The sequence below is a fragment of the Squalius cephalus genome (assembly GCF_949319135.1).
Source record: "Squalius cephalus genome assembly, chromosome: 21".
Taxonomy (NCBI): domain Eukaryota; kingdom Metazoa; phylum Chordata; class Actinopteri; order Cypriniformes; family Leuciscidae; genus Squalius; species Squalius cephalus.
Genome location: NC_137142.1, coordinates 12534436 through 12555636, shown reverse-complemented (window position 1 = coordinate 12555636; position 21201 = coordinate 12534436). Strand labels below are relative to the sequence as shown.

General features: G+C 36.9%; 1 protein-coding gene across 1 annotated transcript in view; it reads right to left on the bottom strand.

The window, feature by feature from the left end:
- Window positions 1-21201, bottom strand: part of pcdh15a (protocadherin-related 15a) — a 231075-nt gene that overhangs the window by 192223 nt on the left and 17651 nt on the right. Inside the window, exon 2 of the mRNA XM_079856369.1 lies at window positions 15318-15436. Coding sequence (XP_079712495.1) covers window positions 15318-15408 — 91 coding nt within the window. The 5' untranslated portion in view covers window positions 15409-15436. The remainder of the gene's footprint in view (window positions 1-15317; window positions 15437-21201) is intronic.

Sequence of the window (21201 nt, the reverse complement as noted above, 5' to 3'; positions counted from 1 at the left end):
AAACATCATGGGAAGCGCACTATAGCCAGATGGGATTTAAACTTTGTCAGCTGGAGACCCAAGTATGGTTTGAATACGAAAAACATACCAACCACAATGTTATGCAAGCAAGCACTTCTGTTTCTCTCCTCACTCTACTGCAATGTTTTCTCACCGATGAATGACACATGATGTAATCCAATAGAGTTGTCTCTAGTCGTCTCTCTTCTGGTCTGTGTGTGTTCATGTGTTATGGAGGAGGTGTGGCTTTGGACGCCGATATGCAGAGAGGGTGGGATTGTATGCTTTTAATGCTAGCAGGCTAAAGTTAGCATTTCCCAGGTAACCTATTGCACCTTTAATCCTTAAAGGGGGGGTGAAATGCTCATTTTCACTCAATCTCCTGTTAATCTTGAGTACCTATAGAGTAATATTGCATCCTTCATATCTCCAAAAAGTCTTTTGTTTTATTATATTAATCAAAGAAAGATAGGGTGTACCGAGTCTTTCCGGAAAAAACCGAGCGGCTGGGGGCGGGCCGTGTGGGCGAAGCTTAGCTGTGCTAACGCACCGAGCTAGTGACAACACACAGAGACATTATTTGTTCAACAGTTACTCACCGTCCGGTTCCAACGCACGACCGCGAACCTTTATCATTGCGACTGCTCGATCCTTAAGCATTAGACGATCTGGGCTTTGTTTATAAAACAATCATCGTCGAAATGCAGGGAACAAACAGCTACACAACTCCGTTTATGCTCAGGAAAACAAACTCCATCCACGGGTTCCTTAACGCTGGGTTCTTTGGGAATCTGTGCAGGGTTGTCTTGCCCTGGCAACCAAAAACACACTTCTTTGGTGACATTGACTTCCCAAAAGCCGGGCAGGGCGCTTTGATGGCGAACTGCTTTCACTCTCTTGCTCTGGTCTACGAGTGCGCGCGCGGCCGCGATCTTACCGGAGAAGTGCCCTTAGGACCCATATAAGGAAATTCCGCCCTATCTTACGTAAGACAGAGCCATACTCGAAAAAAACTTTCCGAAACTTGTGACAAACCGGAAGGAGTATTTTTGGAACAAAAATACTCCTTCAAACGTACAACTTAGTTTTTGAAACTTTGTCCATGTTTAGCATGGGAATCCAACTCTTTACCAGTGTAAAAAACTCAGTATGCATGAAATAGCATTTCACCCCCCCTTTAAAGGTGCAGTCTGTAAGAATGATAACTAGTGGTCGAAATAGGTACTGCACTCCAATTTAAAATATCGGAGATTGTCGTTTCTCCCGCCCCCTCCTCCTCAGACTGGACGGCGCTCACTCGGGTGGCCAGTTTGAGCACACGCAACAGCAATGAGCGCAATGGACAATGAAAATTGGCAAATTGGCAACATGCAGTATCACAGAACAAAATAATAACACACATTCCAGCCTGGAAACGCATATTTCAAAGTAAAATAACTGGCTGTAGAAGTGTTTTTCAGAGAAACGAGTATGTGAACTTAGCATGTTTCCTCAATATTTGCAAACATATTATTGTATTTGTATGCTTTAGAAGAGTGAAAAAGTTACATACAGCACCTTTAAATAAAACGCAATTTTGTCCACAGCCAAACATCACTCCTGCTAACATTGACCGCCAGTCAAACTCTTGTCCTGTCCAGAAGCAATGATTTCTGTCAGTGTGTTGTTTCTTGATGGCTGATGAGTTCCTCCCTCCCCTGTTGTCTCAGACAACATCTCCATCTGGTTCGGGCATCTGTGGCATCTTCCTGATGCTCTGTGTCAATATCTTGAGCTCTCATGTGGTGCTTAAATACTCGGACAACAGCTCTTCTGCTAGAGGGAGACTTTTAGACACGGCCAATCCAGTGAAGAGTCCGAGCATGTACAGCGTTATCAGAGCAGTTCACAAAAAAACAACAACTGTTTATTCTAAGCTCGTGCTGCAGTTTTGTCGTGTGTTTTATAAATGCGTCAGTTCTTTTAAGTCTGGTAGGTTTTATCATTCATCAGATAGAAAAAATCATTCTGAAAGTGATTCCAACGATATCGTTTCTCTGTGCCGTTATCATTATTGTTGTGGTGTGGACTCTGCTATTCTTCTTTGTTTTTTTAGAACGTTTTTTTAGAACTATATCTTTATTGTTATTGTCATAGTTATCATCCTTGGTGTGAACATGCCTTTACAAAGTAGGTTTGTGACAAAGGTAAAAGGAGTGAACGGATTTGCCACTGTCTTAAAGGGTCACTTAAAAATGAAAACTGAGACACCAAATCTGCATTGTAAAATCAAATTAGTTAACTTTACTTAAAAAAGCATGCAAACCGATTGTCTTTAAAAAAAAAAAAAGTAAATTGAAATAGGAGTAGTATGTTTTACTGACAAATGCTAGTTATGCAGTCAGTGGAATGCAGTGCAGTTGGTGGAGTTCACTTACACAAGAGTTCAAGTAAATAAAAGAAAGGAACTATAGAGAGTGCTTGATAATTTACTTTAGACACAGTATAGCCACTCAGAATTACTGTTTTCAACAACTAAATAATTTCAAGTGAAATATACTGTGTGTTATGCTAACTCCCAAAGTGCAGTAAATTAAGCAATTGCTTTGTTTTACCATTTTTTGGCTTAATTGCCAATTTTATTTGCTTGTGTCAGTATTAGCACAACAAAGACATCAATTATAATTGTTTTGTGATGTTCAGAGTCTTATCAAAATTAATTTAACTGTTACCATTGTTTGGTTTTACAAGCTGAATGTTGAAGTATGTGTGTGTCTGTGTATTGTCACCAATAAAGGGGGATTATTTAAACCCAATTTAAAAAAAAAAAAAAATGTTTCACAAGGTAGTTATGGCATGAGTTTTAGCAATACAATTTTAATTGATCATAATTCTACACAAAAAGTAGATTAGTTAGTTAGAAATTAAGTCATCTTTACAAAGTAACTTATTATTACATATCTTCATTTAAAACAAAATAACTGTGATTTATTGTTGCATCAGTTGGAAAGCGAATTATAGTCATATAAATGAAGTTAAATGTGCCCAATCAAAGGGAACACTAATCACCATAATGATGACTTCAAACAAAACCGTTTTAGGAAATCAACATCAATTTGGAGTTCTCTCCAAATTTTCAGTTGGGTTGTCTCACTTTGGAGCCCCAATACGTCAGTATCGACATAACGTTGAATGTGAACAACTGTTAGGTTTTACAATGTGTCAAAGTTATGTAGATTTGAAAGGTTAATTGAGGCGAAGAAATGATTTGAAGGTGAACTATAATAAAAATTTCATTGAAATGCTGATTTGAATATTTCTGTAAGCATCCTTTGAGCAGAAAACCTAGCGCTCTAATCAAAGCGTGTCTGTCCTGAAGCAACCTAACAATCATTAAACTACCAAAATCACAAACCTCTAGAGTCACACGTCAGAATCCACTGCAGAGGGAGGAATAGGATTTTCTGTGTCTGTCTACACTTTCACAAAGGCTAACTAATTCTCTTTGTTTTTTGACACAAAGAACAGTTTATGCAGAAGATGTGATGCCTTGATTAAACCCGTTCAAAATCACAGATTTCATTTCATAATTTCATGATAAATATAAACAATGAGTATTTTTTTATTTTTTTGCTGCCACTGATTGCCTGATGTCTAGCTTTGTATTTACATTATCCTTTAATGTATTTATATGTGTATTTTTTTATAGATTAACTCTTTCCAGAATTTTCCGTCATTTATGAGACAACCTCGGATAAAAATAAAAATGAAAAAAAATGCTCAGATGAATGTTAAAAAAACAATTAGAGCCGTCAAGTTAAGGCAGCAAACCAGAGATTATTTATGTATTAGTTTCTTTTTTTCTTAAATTGCCATTGTCCCATATCCCATTGAAAGTGTCCAACTTTCTTTTCTTTGGATGATTTTTTCAGGGAATCCCAGTGTCCTCTAATACCTAATGCCTGTCTTTCTACCTAATCTGCTGAGAGCCCATCTCTGAAATCTTTATAGGTTAAGCATTTTCTCACAGATTCAGGGAATTGGAACATTTCACTGAAACAGTTATCAAGTGCTTTTGATTTCAGAACATCCATTGCCATAAGAGGAGGCACGACCTGCAGCTCCTCTGACACCCGTTGAACAAAACATCACCCGAGATGTGAAGGGACTGCAAACTCTTCTGTAGTCAGCCAACACATCCCATAATCAGATCAAGAGGATATTCCCGCCGTTATCAGGATACATCTAACAGATCGCTGCTCTCAGTGACGGAGGATTAAATAGAAATGTCAGGCCAGGCCCGAGCCAAAAGTGCAATTGCCATGATTCCTTCCCAAATCTATTCCTTTAAGTGACCTTAGAAAAATATTTCCAGATGTTTTCAGATGTTTCTCCAAAAATTCCTTTGTTGATATAATAGAAACCAATGAGTCAACTGATGAAATAAGAAAGACACTAAACCCCATTCTCTGAACTAAATTCTCAATAGCCTAAACCAATTTGTTGAATAAATAAATATTTCTGCAAAACCTTGAACAAGTTTAGGCAGTTAGACACTATTTGCAAATCTCATGAACTCTTTTTGCAAAACTCTTAACACATTCGCACTCACCAAAACACATATTAAACTGTGATACATTTGCATAGCAAAACACTAAACACAAGAGGCAAAAGTTAAACACAACTGAAACAAAGTTGTCATCGTTTACACACAATGGGCCCTATCTTGCACCCAGCGCAATTGACTTTGTACACCGACGCATGTATCATTCCTATTTTGCACCCGCGCACAGTGGACTTTTCCCTCCACAGACACACGTCGGTAAACTAAGAAATACACTTGCGCTCCCCGGGGCGGTTCAGCGCAAAGAGGAGGCGTGTTCCGGCGCAAACGTTCCCTCATGCTATTTTGCAGGTTTGGAAAACAATTCCGCCACTGACCGTAAAAAACTAGTTTAAAGTCAGTGGCGCGTTGCGCATGTTATTCATATGCTATTTTAAGGGCGCATGCTTGGCCATAATCAATGTAGAGTGTGCACAACGCGCATACACTTTGATTCTCTCATCTACACACAAACGCAGCAGTTTTCATTTTTGCAAATCATAGCCTACATTATTACGATAGATAGATAGATAGATAGATAGATAGATAGATAGATAGATAGATAGATAGATAGATAGATAGATAGACAGACAGTTTATTATAAAAGCATACATCTAGCTTACACATTTACCCAAATTATCATACGCCTGTTTAACCAAAGTTAATTTGGGTGTGTTTCTCCATCCTCAACGTCCCTGACGAGAACGTCGGTCTCCTCGGCTGTGAACCGCTCCTCGCGTGCGCCTGGCAAATCCGCCGTTATAATAGGAATCCGCTATAGAACAGGCATGCCTGCTCTTAAAGGGAATGTGAGATGTCGCTCTGATTGGTTTATTTCACGTTACGCCCAAACCACACCTATGAATAATGAAGCTACTTCAGACCAACCCATTTTAGATTTGCGTCGGGCGCAAGAGTCATTTATCCCGCCGGTATAATAGCAACAGCGCCCAAGACCCGCCCACAAAGTTACTTGCGTTTTGCGCTTGATACTTGCGTTTCAGATCGTTAAAATAGGGCCCAATGACTTAAACTTGTTCACACTTATTTCTAGTGATTTGATCAATCCAACTGTACAAAATAAGGCAGTTTAACTTGCACAGCTGCACTGGATGTTGATACCAACTATATATGGAAACAGTCTGAGAGGGAGAAGAGAAAGAGTACATATAAGAGGTGGTGGATGAGGAGGATGAGGATGAGGATGAGAAAGAGCAAGGTGTGCAGTGTTATCAAGGCTGGATCTGTCAAACTAGAGGGTTTTTCAAGAGACGACATTGCCTGTGATGTGGACAAAGTCCTCAGGCCAGAGCCAATAGGAAGACATGATGCTAAAGCAGAATCAATCTCTCATTGACCTTGATTTTGTATTTGCACAACTTACAGTATTTGAGTGTACCGTAACATGCATTTCATTTATAGATTTATTTGACCGTTTTGGCTTTTGCAGTTGGACTGCAGTATTTTTACAGTGTGCAAGACATTCAGTAGCCTACCATTTAGTTTTTTTTAACAGCTTACACACAAAATCCTTACTTGTCACACAATTTCTTAAACCTGACACTCAAACACCAGAACCACACACCAAATCTGCAAAACCATACACTAATTCTCAGCCTTCGACTCAGTTTTCAATTTCATAAAACCCTTTTTGCAAACCACAACACACAATTCTCTATGTAACACAAAAATCTAACAGGATCTTGATTTCTTTTTTCAAACACAACCTATCAAAATGCCACACTAATTCATCAGTGCCTCACACTAACTCCTCACATGTGCAAACACTCATTGCTTTACTTAACACCACCCAATCATGGCTTTAGAATAGGTCCTATAAATAGGCCAAAGGTCAAGTAACAGGTTTTTCGGACTGTGTAATACTGTATTCACAACCACAAATGCTATTTTACATTTTAAGTCCCCCTGTGGTGAAAATCCAGCTTTTAATGTTGTTTATATGTCTATGTGGTGTTTTTAATATGCTTTAAGACAAACCATGTGCAAATTCATATAAGTCAACACCATTGCTGAGTATTTTCTCCTTAAATCTCCAGTGAACCAAAGACTTTGAAATCGCTGGTGTTTCTGGCGTCACAAACTACCTTGTAACCAATCAGGTCAACGTGTGATTGTCAATGAGTGGATCTCTGAGCTGGTGAGTGAGTGAGTGGAAGTGGGGCTAACATGCATATTCATAGAAATACAAATACAAATGAGGCAAGGGAGTTACATTCAAGCTATTTTAAGGCAAGGAGAAGGGAAAAAAACGTTTAAATATGTGATCAAAGATTTAAGGGATAAAAATATTGACGACAGGAGGACTTAAATTACATCATTCAATTTCTGTACATAATCCACATCTACTGTTAGATCTACTTGAAAAACCTGAAAAGCAGTTTATTTAATTTGCATCTTTGTTCTATTTTTTATTTGTGCTAGTTTGACTATTTGTTCTTATTTTACTAAAGACTGTCTACTTGACTTTAATTGTGTTTGAAATTTATATTTTATATTTGTATTGTATTTATGTAGAATATTTTCATTTGCATTGTTCTTGTATTCCATGTAAAAAGTATGGCGAGTAAAATAAAAAATGTACTAGCCAATGAGACTTGTGCTTCAGTGTGTAGAGGGTTGAATTGTGAGAAATAAAGTTAAAATTGCAAGATATAAACACATAATCACCTTTTTTTTTTTTTTTTTCTGTGGCGGAAACAAGCTTCAATAAGAAACAACTTGCTAGATTAATATAAAATTCAGCTGATGTCATTTGTTATAAATAAATCTTTTATTTTCTTTGCCATTCATCAAGTTTGAATTTAAATTAAAAAATCGAATGAGATGTTGTTTTTGAAGTATCCTTTAATTTGTTAATTATTTAATTCACTGGATTATCCCCCCAAAAAATCATGACTTCATGGTTATTTAATATAGAAACCTTTTTTGTTGAATTTCAAGTAAAAATAACAATAGTGTGATATAAAATTACTCACACTGTACCATGAAATAAGATAGTGGTCATAACACCCATCCCTACTCTCCAGCTAGGAGACCAAATCAAACTCCAACAACACTTTTGAAGGGAGAGAGATGATGTTACTAAGAAATAAAAATGAATAGATCAACAGACAAAGTGAAAATGAAAAGAGCCTAAGATCACAAAGCTCAGCATCACACCAGCTCCCAGCGTGCACTGAGATAGAGAATCAAAGACAGACAGGTATACAGCAGAATGACAAAAGTGGAGACGTAGGTGATAAACAGATAAGAGCGACTATAATAATATAACCACACCAGTATAACACCAAGTACAAAAAAGAGAGGAAGAGATGGGCAGAACAAGAGCGAAAAAATTTATTTGATACACTCTCTGCACAGATGATGGGAGACTGGACCTCGAAAAGCATTCTTTCTGGTCACTGTGGGGATGAGAGGACAGTAGGAGACACAGGGTTTTGTTCCTCTGATATGCTGCACAGACAGTGAACGCGACTGAACTAAATCCACCCACAACACCACAAGAAAACCATTACTGATAAGCTGCAAGTGCTTATTTTACAGCACAACCACATCAAATTTACAATTATCTTAGCTTTTTCCATTACACACCTATATTTCTGTTAAGTTTGGATGTGTATTTAAGCACCATAGGGTGTTTGTCAGAGCACATGACTAACTTGCCTGAATTCAATTTGCATTTAAATATTTTGGAGTGGTACATGACTTTAGAAAGCTCTAGCCACTGAAGACATCAACTAGACTAAGCTTCCATGAGTTTCTTTCTGTTGAGTTTGAATACTTACAGATAATTTGTCAAATAAACTGACTCGTCATTCTTTTTTTCTAAGATACCTCAGGTTGGCCAAATTCAAAGGAAGCACTGCATACAGACTATACCACTCAAAAGTCAATCCGATTTTTTTTTTTTTTGTAAAAAAATTAATCTTACTTGTATTTAGCAAGGATGCATTACATTGATCAAAAGTGACAGTACAGACTCTTACATTGTAACACAATTTATATTTCAAATAAACTGTTCTTTTGATATTTCTAATCAAAGAATTTCAGTTTTCAACATTGATATAATAGGAATTAGTTTTTCTTCAACACCAAATCAGAATATTAGAATGATGCGGAAAATTAAGCTTTGCCATCAAAGAAATAAATTACATTTCACAATAGATTAAAATAGACTGAATAGATGTTTAACTGTAACAAATATTTCACAATATTACTGTTTTTCTATATTTTCAATTAAATAAATGCTGCATGAGCATAAGAGACTTCTTCCAACAACATTAAAATAGTTTACAAAAACTCCCAAAAAATCTAAACTAAAAAGATAATTATATAAATAAATATCTATATATTTGTTAGAATTGTATTTTATCTTTGAAATTGTTCCATCTAATAAAATAGGGTACAACAAGGCTAAAGGAACACCTTAACAAAAATGTGTATGATTGCAGAAAATATATACATTTGTTTTATTGAATATTGATGGAGCAAAACATTTTGTGTGAAAATAAATCATAAATGTGGTTTGTTTTGTTGAAAAAGCTTATAAATGCAGAGTTTCCAAAAGTCTCTGTTCTCGAGTCAAAAACTCTGTAGTAATGTGGATGCCAGGCGTAACCATAGCAAAATGTATGTTTTTTAAAAAAAAAAAAAAACCATACTAGTGGACGGGGCCTAAGGTGGATTCCCAACTTAATATAGCCCTATGGTATTTACCATCTGAATCTAACCAAATACAAAAGTCAGCCAGTTGTTTATTATCATGTTAATTATTGTGCCTTTCGCCCCAACAGCAGGGGTACTTTTTACCCCAAATACCATAGTTTTACATATTCTTCAGTTCTGTCATGACAACTCTCGGGAGATTGGTATGGTAATAGAGATTGGCATGGTAATGGATATGGCAATGTTTATGTATTTGGTCTTGGCAGAATAGATCTGCAACGCTGCTGCTGCTGCAGAGCAAGTACCAAGACTTGCTACTTCCAGTACATCCACAGACATTGCTGTGAGCATGTTAGACATTCTGCTGCTGCTGCACATGTAACATACATGAATAAACCCCCATAGCAGATCTATACAGGTGGAGCTGGGGAAGGTGGAGGGTTTCTGAAAGCGCGCTGCAGACTGCTAACAGCAACACTACCTGTATTTGTTTGAATGTTGAGCCGCAGCTCATTGGCTGCTGATTAGCCAACAACCAATCAGCTGTTTGGTATCACTATAGGTATTTATTGAAAAACTGTAACTTTAATTACCTTAAACAAAACTGAAAAACATTTACAAGACATTTGTCTCAAAATGAAGTCAACCATTTTGTCGACTCTCATTTGCTACATAAATTTACAACATTTTAAAAAACATTAAATATTAGATCAAATTAGCGCAGAATCAGCTTTGTTGTTGCTGTCCACAATCACGTCAAGGATTTCTAATTTCCACAAGCATAGTCAAATGCGGTTGTTAGGAAAAGTGTTGAGATGTGGTGGTCTAGTGTTTTATAGGAGAATAAAGTCAAATGAGCCTTTTAACTCAGTGGTCCTTTAACCCCGTTGTACCCAACTACAAATTGACCATTGATGGAATTTTCTGTCATTTCTGACACAACTCTTCCCCACCATTGCCGGAATCCGTTGTACACTGTTACACGGCTGGGGGCACTATTACTCATCTTCTGAAAGAGTACAGTATCTCCGGATCAAAACACAGGTGAAGAAGCAGAAACAAGCGATAGAAGCATTACGTGATGATCATCAAACATTAACCAGCATAAGAATCAAAATTGTCTAACGTTACTGAATGAAATATCACAGCACTGCAACAGCCATGAAATTAACAACCTTCAACCACAACACATAATCAGAAATACACTGGTATAAAATATGGACTACTCTAGGTTAGCGAAATAACATATTTTTAAAACTTTAATTAATTTACTTTTATTTAGTAGGCCAGAATCATATTAGCCTATAACTGGCTTTGATATAGCTGTCAGCACATACAAATAAATAAAATAAATAAACAAATAAAATCCGCAGAAATCAATTCAAGATATTTTTAAAACAAAACCACATTATTCTAGAAGAGTGTAAGGGGAAATAAATTGGGTGGAGTAGCAATGCAGGACTAAAGTACTGGTGATATTTAGTCACATTGCAACGCACCATACGCTTCAGGTGTAGATACAGTGTTAGCAGGCATATAAAGCAAGGCAGCTCACTAGCATTGAATAGATCCTTTCCAGGAGCAGCTCAGTGTAATTATGGTCAGTGTTTTTTTGTTTTTTTTTAATAACAGCCCGCCGCTTCATTCTGATAGCATAAGACTTGAGAAAAGTATCCTCCTTCTTCTCAATTAGATAGAGAAGACTGACTCCAGTCACAAAGTGCACCTGCAGGCTGACTTTAATGGCTCACCTAGCAGCAGATATCCAGCAGAGTTTAATTACAGTGACAGGATGAAATAGGTGGAGTTGATACCCAGCTCGTCCCTTGAGATGGAGACCCAGATTTCTCCATCCTTTTAAATGGTATGTACATACTCTGAAATGTGATCAAGGTACAGACAAAGAAATATAGGCACCCAAAAAACAGCAGACATGGACGGGAGCCAAAGAAAGTGGATCTGTTCCAATCTCTACTGCACTATCAATTTCTGTGAAGTCTCCTACTTTCTAAGAAGTGTCTACTTTGAAACCATAGCTTGCAAAAACAAAAGCTGCTCATTATATCAAGTAGATCAACTAGTCGAATATAGTCGAAGCTACAATACATAAATAATGTAAAACATTGCAGTATTTTTACGTTAGTAGTGCCCTCATTTGAAGTTAGTTGCTATTCAACATTTCTTCTAAGGCAGCACACTAAACAAAATGCCACCTTACGGACTGATTTGAAACACTGTAGTCAGCATCTCCGTTTAATCACAACACACAAATAGCATTCTTCACATGAACCAGACCCTAAAGACCCTTTCACATAACTTCTGTCAAGTTTCCCCATTGTATGACACACACTCTATTAAAACGAATTTGCTACAACTACCGAGTTATCTCAGATATTGGCTGTCCGCCAGTCAAGCTATTTCTAAACTATTTCAGCTTTAACCCTGTTTGATGCTGACCTGTCATTTTATGACTATTCTAAATTTGCCCGTACATTTGCGGCTGTCACACTTAATTTTACCACACTGATGCTGTATTTAAGAGCACAAAGCAGCAGCAAAAAAAAAAAAAAAAGTATAAAGGCTATCAAACTTTATGAAGAGATCTTGAATGTCTCATAATTTCCTTTTATTCATCTATATTTATCTATTTTATTTTTAATACTTTCACATCCTTTGTCTGCTGTCATCTGACCTTAGTTTGGCTCGCCTTGCTTACATCTTGTAATTGTCAACATTAAGATTTCACATCGCTTAATAATACAATAAAAAACAACAACATAACAGGTCTTTTGTTTCCCCTTTCTGTGATGCATCAAAACCATTGGCAAGGTTTTTTTTTTTTTTTTTTTTTTTTTTTGCACATTTCCCACTTTGTTGCTACCCAGAAAAACCTGCCCTTTTGTGGAACTTGAACATTTTTGGAGTAGACAAAACAGTGCATAGTGTTTACGGTGAAGAGTTACGTTTACATGTCATGTGTGAGGGCCTTAAAGGTGAAGTATGTAAGATTATTATTATTTTATTTTTTTAATTTTACACAAATTTTTAACCAGATTAACCTTTTTTAACCTTTTAACCAGATTGAATTTTATTTTATTTTGTTTTGTTTTTTTGGTTGGGGTGGGGGGGCATCTTAAAGGGGTCTTTGTCCACTCTCTATTATACTGTGCCTTGTTTACAAAACAAAATTCTCTGAACAAACATATAATCCTCCGACACAATCCGGGATGTCATTAAATTCCTAACCAGTCAAGATGCGACATTGCTTGGCAACCAGGGCTGTGATGGTGGCAGTTTTTTACGACAGTGGTCATAATGGACCAACTACCGGCGGTGGTGCGGAGGTTGGGGGGTTGTTTTGAAATAAAAAAATAATAATAAACGAGGCTCAAACATCCATTTCGTAACAGACATGCGTGTTTATTTGAACAATTCCGTCAAAGACACAACACACTAAAGCCTGTAAAGCATTACATAAATATCAGTAAATAATGGTAACATAAATAATATAATAAAGTTAAAATAAAAAATAAAAAACATTTGTTTTATATTTACACACATAGACGCGTGATATCGCTCTGCGAGAGAGAGATCAGGGATGTGGGACACGAGCAGTAATCAACCTCTTTTCTGATATCTTCATGTTTTCTACTTGTTGTAAAAGGTATGAAGAGCGAATTTTATCTTCCACAAGGGCGAGGCAATTATGCTGATTGATTTTGCGCTGCCAGAGAAAGTGAAACTAGAATCACCCGTGTGTGTGAAAAGCACTTTACAAATAAACTTGACGTGCCTTACCATGTCTAATAACAAGCACAAACTGTGTTAAAAAGAATTTGACATGTAAGTAAAAAGGTAGGCTATCTGTCCTACAGCGTTTTTCTACTTTACCACAGTAAAGAATGCGAATATAATAGAAGAATAATCCCCTTCGAAAATGGGTGAGACGTGAGTGAAGATTTGGGAAAAGACACAAGAGATTCCATGTCCAGTTGAATAACTAATGGAATATCGTTAAATTCGCTGATAATCGGGTGACCAGATCGCAAACCAGAATACAAACCCGACAAAGCTTCAATTCATGGGCTCACGCACAACTCTCTCATTCGTCACAAATCCAAATGTTTCCATGGCTGCGATGTAACATTTAATTGCTAACCTATTATTTATTTTGTGAACAAAGCTTTGTGCTTCACACGTGTAATAATATTGATGTAAAACAGCATTCACATACAAAAAAATGCGTTTTGGCGGACCACCGCCGATGCTACTCAGCCACCACGGTGAAGCGGTTGCCAAGTTTACCGGCACAGCCCTATTGGCAACCACAAAAAACATTCAGTTACACTACACTGAAAAAATGGTAACCTAAAATGATGTGCTTCATGTGGTTTTTACACATTTTTTTTTTATTGAAAATGACTGAATCAACCTAAATACAGGTGCTGGTCATAAAATTAGAATATCATCAAAAAGTTGATTTATTTCAGTAATTCCGTTAAAAAAGTGAAACTTGTATATTATATAGACTCATTACATGCAAAGTGAGATATCTCAAGCCTTTATTTGTTATAATTTTGATGATTATGGCTTACAGCTTGTGAAAACCACAAAATCAAAATCTCAGAAAATTAGAATATTACATGAAATCACACAGTAATTACACAGTAATCCCATGGTCATTGAACCAGGTTTTGGTTATTTTGGCAGTGTGGGCCGGTACAAATCCTGCTGGAAAATGAAGTCAGCATCTCCATAAAGCTTGTCTGCTGAAGGAAGCATGAAGTGCTCTGGAAATGTCCTGGTAGACGGCTGCGTTGAGTGGACAGCACAGTGGACCAACACCAGCCGATGACATGGCTCCCCAAACCAACACAGACTGTGGAAACTTCACACTGGACTTCAAGCATCTTGGATTGTGTGCCTCTCCATTCTTCCTCCAGACTCTGGGACCTTGGTTTCCAAATGAGATGCAAAATTTGCTCTCATCAGAAAAGAGGACTTTGGTCCACTGTGCTTTATTAAATCCAGAGTCAACGCAGCCGTCTACCAGGACATTTTCATAGCACTTCATGCTTCCTTCAGCAGACAAGCTTTATGGAGATGCTGACTTCATTTTCCAGCAGGATTTGCACCTGCCCACACTGCCAAAAGAACCAAAACCTGGTTCAATGACCATGGGATTACTGTGTAATTACTGTGTGATTTCATGTAATATTCTAATTTTCTGAGATTTTGATTTTGAGGCTTGAGATATCTCACTTTTCATGTAATGAGTCTATATAATATACAAGTTTCACTTTTTTAACGGAATTACTGAAATAAATCAACTTTTTGATGATATTCTAATTTTATGACAAGCACCTGTATATTAGGTTACACCAACAAAACTACCTGTCTGCGACTGCTGTAAGAAACTGCATCATGTCAATTCTGCGGTAAATGGCAGAATTACAACTGCCAACCGTTATACACAATTTCACCACCTAGCCCCACACATAACATCCTCACTACACTCTTCAAATCACACAAAAATCCATAACAATAAACGCTGCATGAACAGACAAGGATATCTGAAAATGTCAACTATAGACGCCCACCAATCTTTTATCCTCAACTGCTAATCTGAACAGTCTGACAATAGCCACAATTTATGTGCCTCTATTTCCACTCAGCCTCACGGCATTTCCAGCAACGTTTTGAGATTTTTATTACGGTTGTCAGTTTGTCTTTGGCAGATGTGACGGTTTAATTCATACATCATCAGATGTTCAGTTTGGAGAGCTGTATCTGGCTGCTTCGGTAATGAAGGTGTGCAGAGAAGATGCAGAGACCGATTTGTGAGACGCTGCCACACAGATATAGAGATACAATTATCTCTCTGACTTCGCTCAGAGCATAAACGCTGGGCTGTAACATCCCATTTCACCATCCAGGAACAAAATGGAAAGTTAAGGTCCTGGTGCAAGGTTTATTTTGTAAAAGTGGTAAATAAAATCCCTCATGCTAGTGACAGGGAATGAATGATGGACTGAACTGTGAGTCTCACCCTCAGTGTTTTGAGCCAAGATTTGGGTGATGATAACAAGCAAGCCAAACGCCAAACCCAGACAGCCCGATCGCCACCAGCTCCTCCTCATCTTCAGTTACTGCCTACTGCCAACCCACCTGTGGAAAAACAGACAGAGATGGTTTCATTTTATAGGTCCAAAAGACCAATATATTGCCGTAAACCATGCAGCACTTGATGAATTAACAGAGATATATATATATATATATATATATATATATATATATATATATATATATATATATATATATATATATATATATATATATATATAAAAACTTGGTTTAAAAATCAACAGATAACAGAAAATTGTGATGCTGCATCCAAACTGATAGGTTACTTAGAGAAGATTTAAACAGTATTTTATGTATATATTGATATAATATAATATCATCCACCCTGCTTTAGATACTGGTCAAACACTTCAAGACACCCAACATGCACATGACATGCACACGCACACGCACACACACACACACTGGTTTCCATGTTTTACGGGGACTTTTCATAGGTGAAATGGTTTTTATACTTGTACAAATTCTATCCTACTACACTAACCCTAACCATACCCATCACAGAAAACTTTCCACATTTTTAGATGTTAAAAACAACTTATAAATTTAGTATGATTTATAAGCTATTTTCCTCATGGGGACCAAATAAAATGTCCCCACAAGGACAAGGATTTCGGATATTGCCATGTTTTTGGGTATATCTGAACCACACACAAACATTCTTCTGAACAAGTCAATAAATTCCTAATGGCAGCTCAAACTGATTCAGTAAAAAACAGATAAGTCTGTAAGCTGGCACGTGGATATTGTCGATTTTGCAGGCACGGTTACAGATCAGTGCACACTAAATTAACACTAGCTAATCCCAAAATGGAAGTTATTATGAAAAAAATAAATAAATATAGAAATAAAAAAAATACACAGCAAGAAATACAGTAAGAGTTTAAATACAGTAAGAACTATGAGCAGTTATTTAATTTAATTTGTCTATTAACATTTTTTAAGAGAGGATATACATTCTGATTTCTGTCTTTTTTTTAAGTTGTCTTGAAAAGATCATTTCTAATTAGCATTTTATGAATTATAAATATAAAGAATTTGCATAATTTAAACATGCTCTTAACATGACTGTTGTCTCAATGAACACAAACTTTAGAAAACAAATATAGGAGCAACATTATTGGTTGTATTGGAAGTGATGGCAAAATTGTGGGACCATCATCATTCCTGTAAAATCTGGTATCATTTTCACACATTAAATATTGACATGGCAACATTGTTTATGATTATTTCCCATTTTTCGATCATAAATGATATATAAATGATAAAAGCAAGATCAGAGTTTCATATCGAGTAATAACATATTCTAATAAAAATCTACCCTGAGACTTCTACAGTTTAAAAAATTATACCGTTAAAAAAAATTACAAGCAATTTCTGAGTGAAAATTGTTTCTATATTTTTTTTTTTTTTTTTTTTTTTCCCACAGTGGTATATTTTCTCAGTTCACCCACAATTTGGACCCTGGCTGTGATTGCTGGAAAATAATTGTCATTGTAAAGCCCTTCTCAGAAATAAGGGTTTAATCTACTTTGCTTTGCAAGTGTTCGATGCGCAAGGACAGATAATACTTGACTTGACTACAAATATACACATGGGATTAGAGCATTCATTTGTGCATGTGTGTGCGTGTCCCGTTGTGAGGCTGGCTCTCTCATCGGTTGCTGCCTACACATGGAGGTTGATGTAGAGATAAACTTTAAAAAAAAAACTCCATTTGATCTGTCACCTGTATTCATACTCACAATCTCTACGATGTCCCTGAGGCAGCAATAAGCCACTGAAACGCTTTAAAACCAGACGCTGATGTGCGTCAACACAGTCATCTAAATACAACATCAGACCACATCGCCGCCACTGTCAGATTCTCTATTCCCAAAAGAGCATAAGCAAGTCTCTGGAGCATGATGGGTGAAAATGATAGTTCCCCCACTTTAACATTTCCACAGAATGCTCAACAACTGTGACAATACACAACAAGAAGGGCTAGAGAAACACAGGAACTGCTAATACTGTCTCTCCTGTGTCTCTCCTGTTTTCAGCTTTGAAGCTTAGGTTTGAGGAGCATAAGCAAGGTCCAAAATTAACAGTCATGGCAACATACGCTACTTTCTCTGGCTGCTATCGGGACCCTTTAAGAAATGCTGAAGTTTGGCTCACCTGTGCATCTGTGAGAATGACGGACCGTTCTGGTGTGAGGCGGCTGTGGTTTCATTACGGAATGACACACATTACAACACAGAAAAACCAAGCGAGAAACCAATGTGCTGTGGTGGAGATAGTATAGAAACAAAGAACGAATTTACACTAATTAAAACCATTTAGGGAATACATGTACAGATAAAATGAATAAAAACATCTGCCAAATGTAATGAGAATATATATTCTGACACATTTTAAAAACACAAATTAAATAAATACACATTCAACACTTCATGGTGAAAATACCAAATTAAAAGGACAGGCAGTATTTAAATGAACATTCAGATCGACCAGATATCAAATACATGTCAGATTTAGAACCACATTTGAAATGAATCCAAATTGGATGCCAAAACAATTGGATCTCATAAGTGTTTTTATAATTTGCATGCCAAAAATGTCTGATCTGTGCCAGATATCTGTGAAAAAATAAATGTTTGACAGCATAAATGCTGCCTTAGATTGAAATGCAATAAAATTAAGAATCTGTGATTTGTTAATTATGTTTAACCTTTATTTAACTGACAAAAGTACAAAGAAAAGTTCCCCAATGTTTTCACTAGCCAACTTAATTGTATTTTGGAAATGTAAACACATTTTGATTTTGTAGGCTGCAACTCACTTCAAAAAAGTTGGGATAGAGGCAAAATAAAAGTGAAAAAAGATTATAGGATATCCAAGTTAAACAGTTTTGAAACGGTCCACAATAAGCAGGTTAACTTCTAATAGGTGAGGCTGTTATGTTTGGGTATAAAAGGAGCACCAACCAAAGTCTCAGTTCTTGCAAGCAAATATATAGGTCATGGCCCACCACCTTGTGCCAAATTTCATCAGAGAATTGTCAAACAGTGAAAAAAAACAACACATTTCCTAATACAAGACTGCAAAGAATTTAGGCCAGGTCTTTCACCATCTACCATACATAATATTCTGAAAAGATTCAGAGAATCTGGAGAAATCTCAGTACATGTAGGGCCAGGCTGGAATCCTCTGATGAATGTGCTTGACCTTCGAGCCCTCAGATGAGACACCATCATGCTAGATGCTACTGTGTTAAATATTGCTACATGGGCTCAGGAGAAATTTAGAAAACCGTTGTCACTTAACACAGTCTGACGCTGTATCATGAAATGAAACACGAATCTCTGTTATGCAAGGAGAAATCTATACATCAGTTCTATGCACAGATGCCACAGAGTTCTCTGGGCCCGATCTCATCTCAGATGATCCAAAAAAAACTGTGTAAATGTGTGCTGTGGTCAAATGAGCTCACATTTCAACATTGAGTTCTCAGTCCAAAAGACGAAAGGGATCCAGACTTTCATCAGTGACAGGTACAAAAGCAAACATCTGTAATGGTGTGAGAGTGCATCAGTGCAAACGGCATGGGAGACTTGCATACGTGTGAAGGTACCATTGTAGTGGAGGCAAATATTGGGATTGTACAGACTTATTATAAGATTACATCTTTCCTGGGAAGCAAGACAATGCCAGGCCTCATTCTGCATGTGCTACAACAGAGTGGTTTGTAGACACTCTACACCTGCAGTCCAGAACTGTCTCCTACTGAAAATGTGTGGCCCATCATGAAAAGAAGAATAAGTCAATAGCCGTGTTTCCATTTCCCTTCAAATTGCGCAAATTGAAATTGCGAATTGAAAATACGCTCAATGGAAACACGTCAATTTCGCAAAAACTCGCTTTTATCGCAAAAAAGTTTTTACGCTCGCATGAGGTGGTTTTTCAGGCAATTCGAAAAAGAAATATTTCGCAAAACTGCAATGGAAACAGTTTTTGCGCATTTACAGGTCACCTGACTTAGAAGGCGCGGTGTGTTTGGACAGAATATGAGACGGAGTTCTTTATTTAATTCATAAAAGACAAAAGAATGACAGAAATACTGGATTCTAAACATCAGAGAAATGCCACAATCAAGACCTCGGAGCAGAAATGAGTGAGAAAAACCCAGATATTCATATGTGCCGCTCACAGACACAGTATAAGGTCTTTCCTTGCCATTAATGCATGGATAACACGCCTACGTTTCCTTCCACTAATAATAATAACGTCTAGTGCGGTACGTGGCTGTGATATATATATAAACTTACCAGCGTCCGTTGCCATGATTTTTGGAATGACTTATCGCGAGAGGAAAAAATTATGTTTTAGTCGCATAACATCGGTTAATGGAAACGCCGTCATCTCGCAACAGTTTTTTATCGATATTTAGAAAAAAATCGCAAAAGTTTTGCGCGAATCTTTAATGGAAACGCGGCTACTGATGACCACAGACTGCTGAGCAGCTGAAGTCTTGTGTCAGTGTCAGGCAAGATTGGGCAACAATTCCACTTGCAAAACTGCAACAATTAGTATCCTCAATTCCCAAACTATTAAAAAGAGTAATTAAAATGAAAGGTGATGTGACACAATAGTAAACATGCCTCTGTATCAACTTATTTTGAGTGTGTTGCAGCCATCAAAATCAAACTTTGCATATATTTCCAAAATACAATTAAGTTGGCTAGTGAAAACATTGGAAATCTTTCGTCGGTTAAATAAAAGTTAAACAAAACGAAGAGATTCTTGATTTTATTGCATTTTGCAAAATTATCCAACTTTTACATATATGCAATATTTGAAGGCTCTGTATAGATGTCACAGTTGTGTTCTGTTTAGTTGGGACTTGTCTACCTGTCATCATGTCACGTGTCATTATTAGTTCATCTGTCTAACCTGTTACCTCCTTAGTCTTGTCAGCTGTGTCTCGTTTCCCTGATCTGTTTCCCCATGTATTTAAGCCATGTGTTTTGCCTTGTTCATCGTCTGTTGTTAGTTGTATTTAGAGTGTGTGTGTTCCTGCCTGCTTCTGTTAGAATGGTATTATTGTAGTAAAACGTTTGAATTGGAGCTCTGTGCCTCCACACCCTGACAATAGCTGTTTGATATTCCCCCATTACCGAATATATTTGCTATAATTTGCATTAAAAAATGATACATTGTGCCTCGACCAGACTGCTAAAAAGTTTTTACGCAATTACATTAAAAATGACACTAAACTGGATGAAAAGGTTCCACATTATATTTTTTGTAGCTGCATATCCTGTTATTCTCATAAATACATTAGCTTAGGGAACATCATTTCATTTTTATGTAAACCCACCACTGTAAAGAGGTCATTTGACAACTATACAGCATCCTGTCTGAATGTTTATCATTTGATAAGTGATATGAAGTGATTCGCACAATATTTCGAGTAATAGTCAACAGTAGTTCAAATTCAGTGTAAAAAGTGGAGTATGTAGTAAGAAGTACTCTAGTATTCCATTCTCAAAACAGCTAGTGAGGCGCTCTTTAGCAGACGGGGTTCATTCACATTTCATTCATGAAGTGGGTGTGTTTTCTATTAACCAGCAGGTCTACACTATAGCCTCGGTCCTCATGACTGCATTCACTCTGTTTAGCTACATATTTTTAAAAAACAAAAGAACTGAATAATATCATGTCATCTTGAAAGCAGATCGAAACCTGCAGCCCTTCCTGATGTTGGAGTAACAGCGATAATGCATCATTATTGTGCTGCCTGTAAT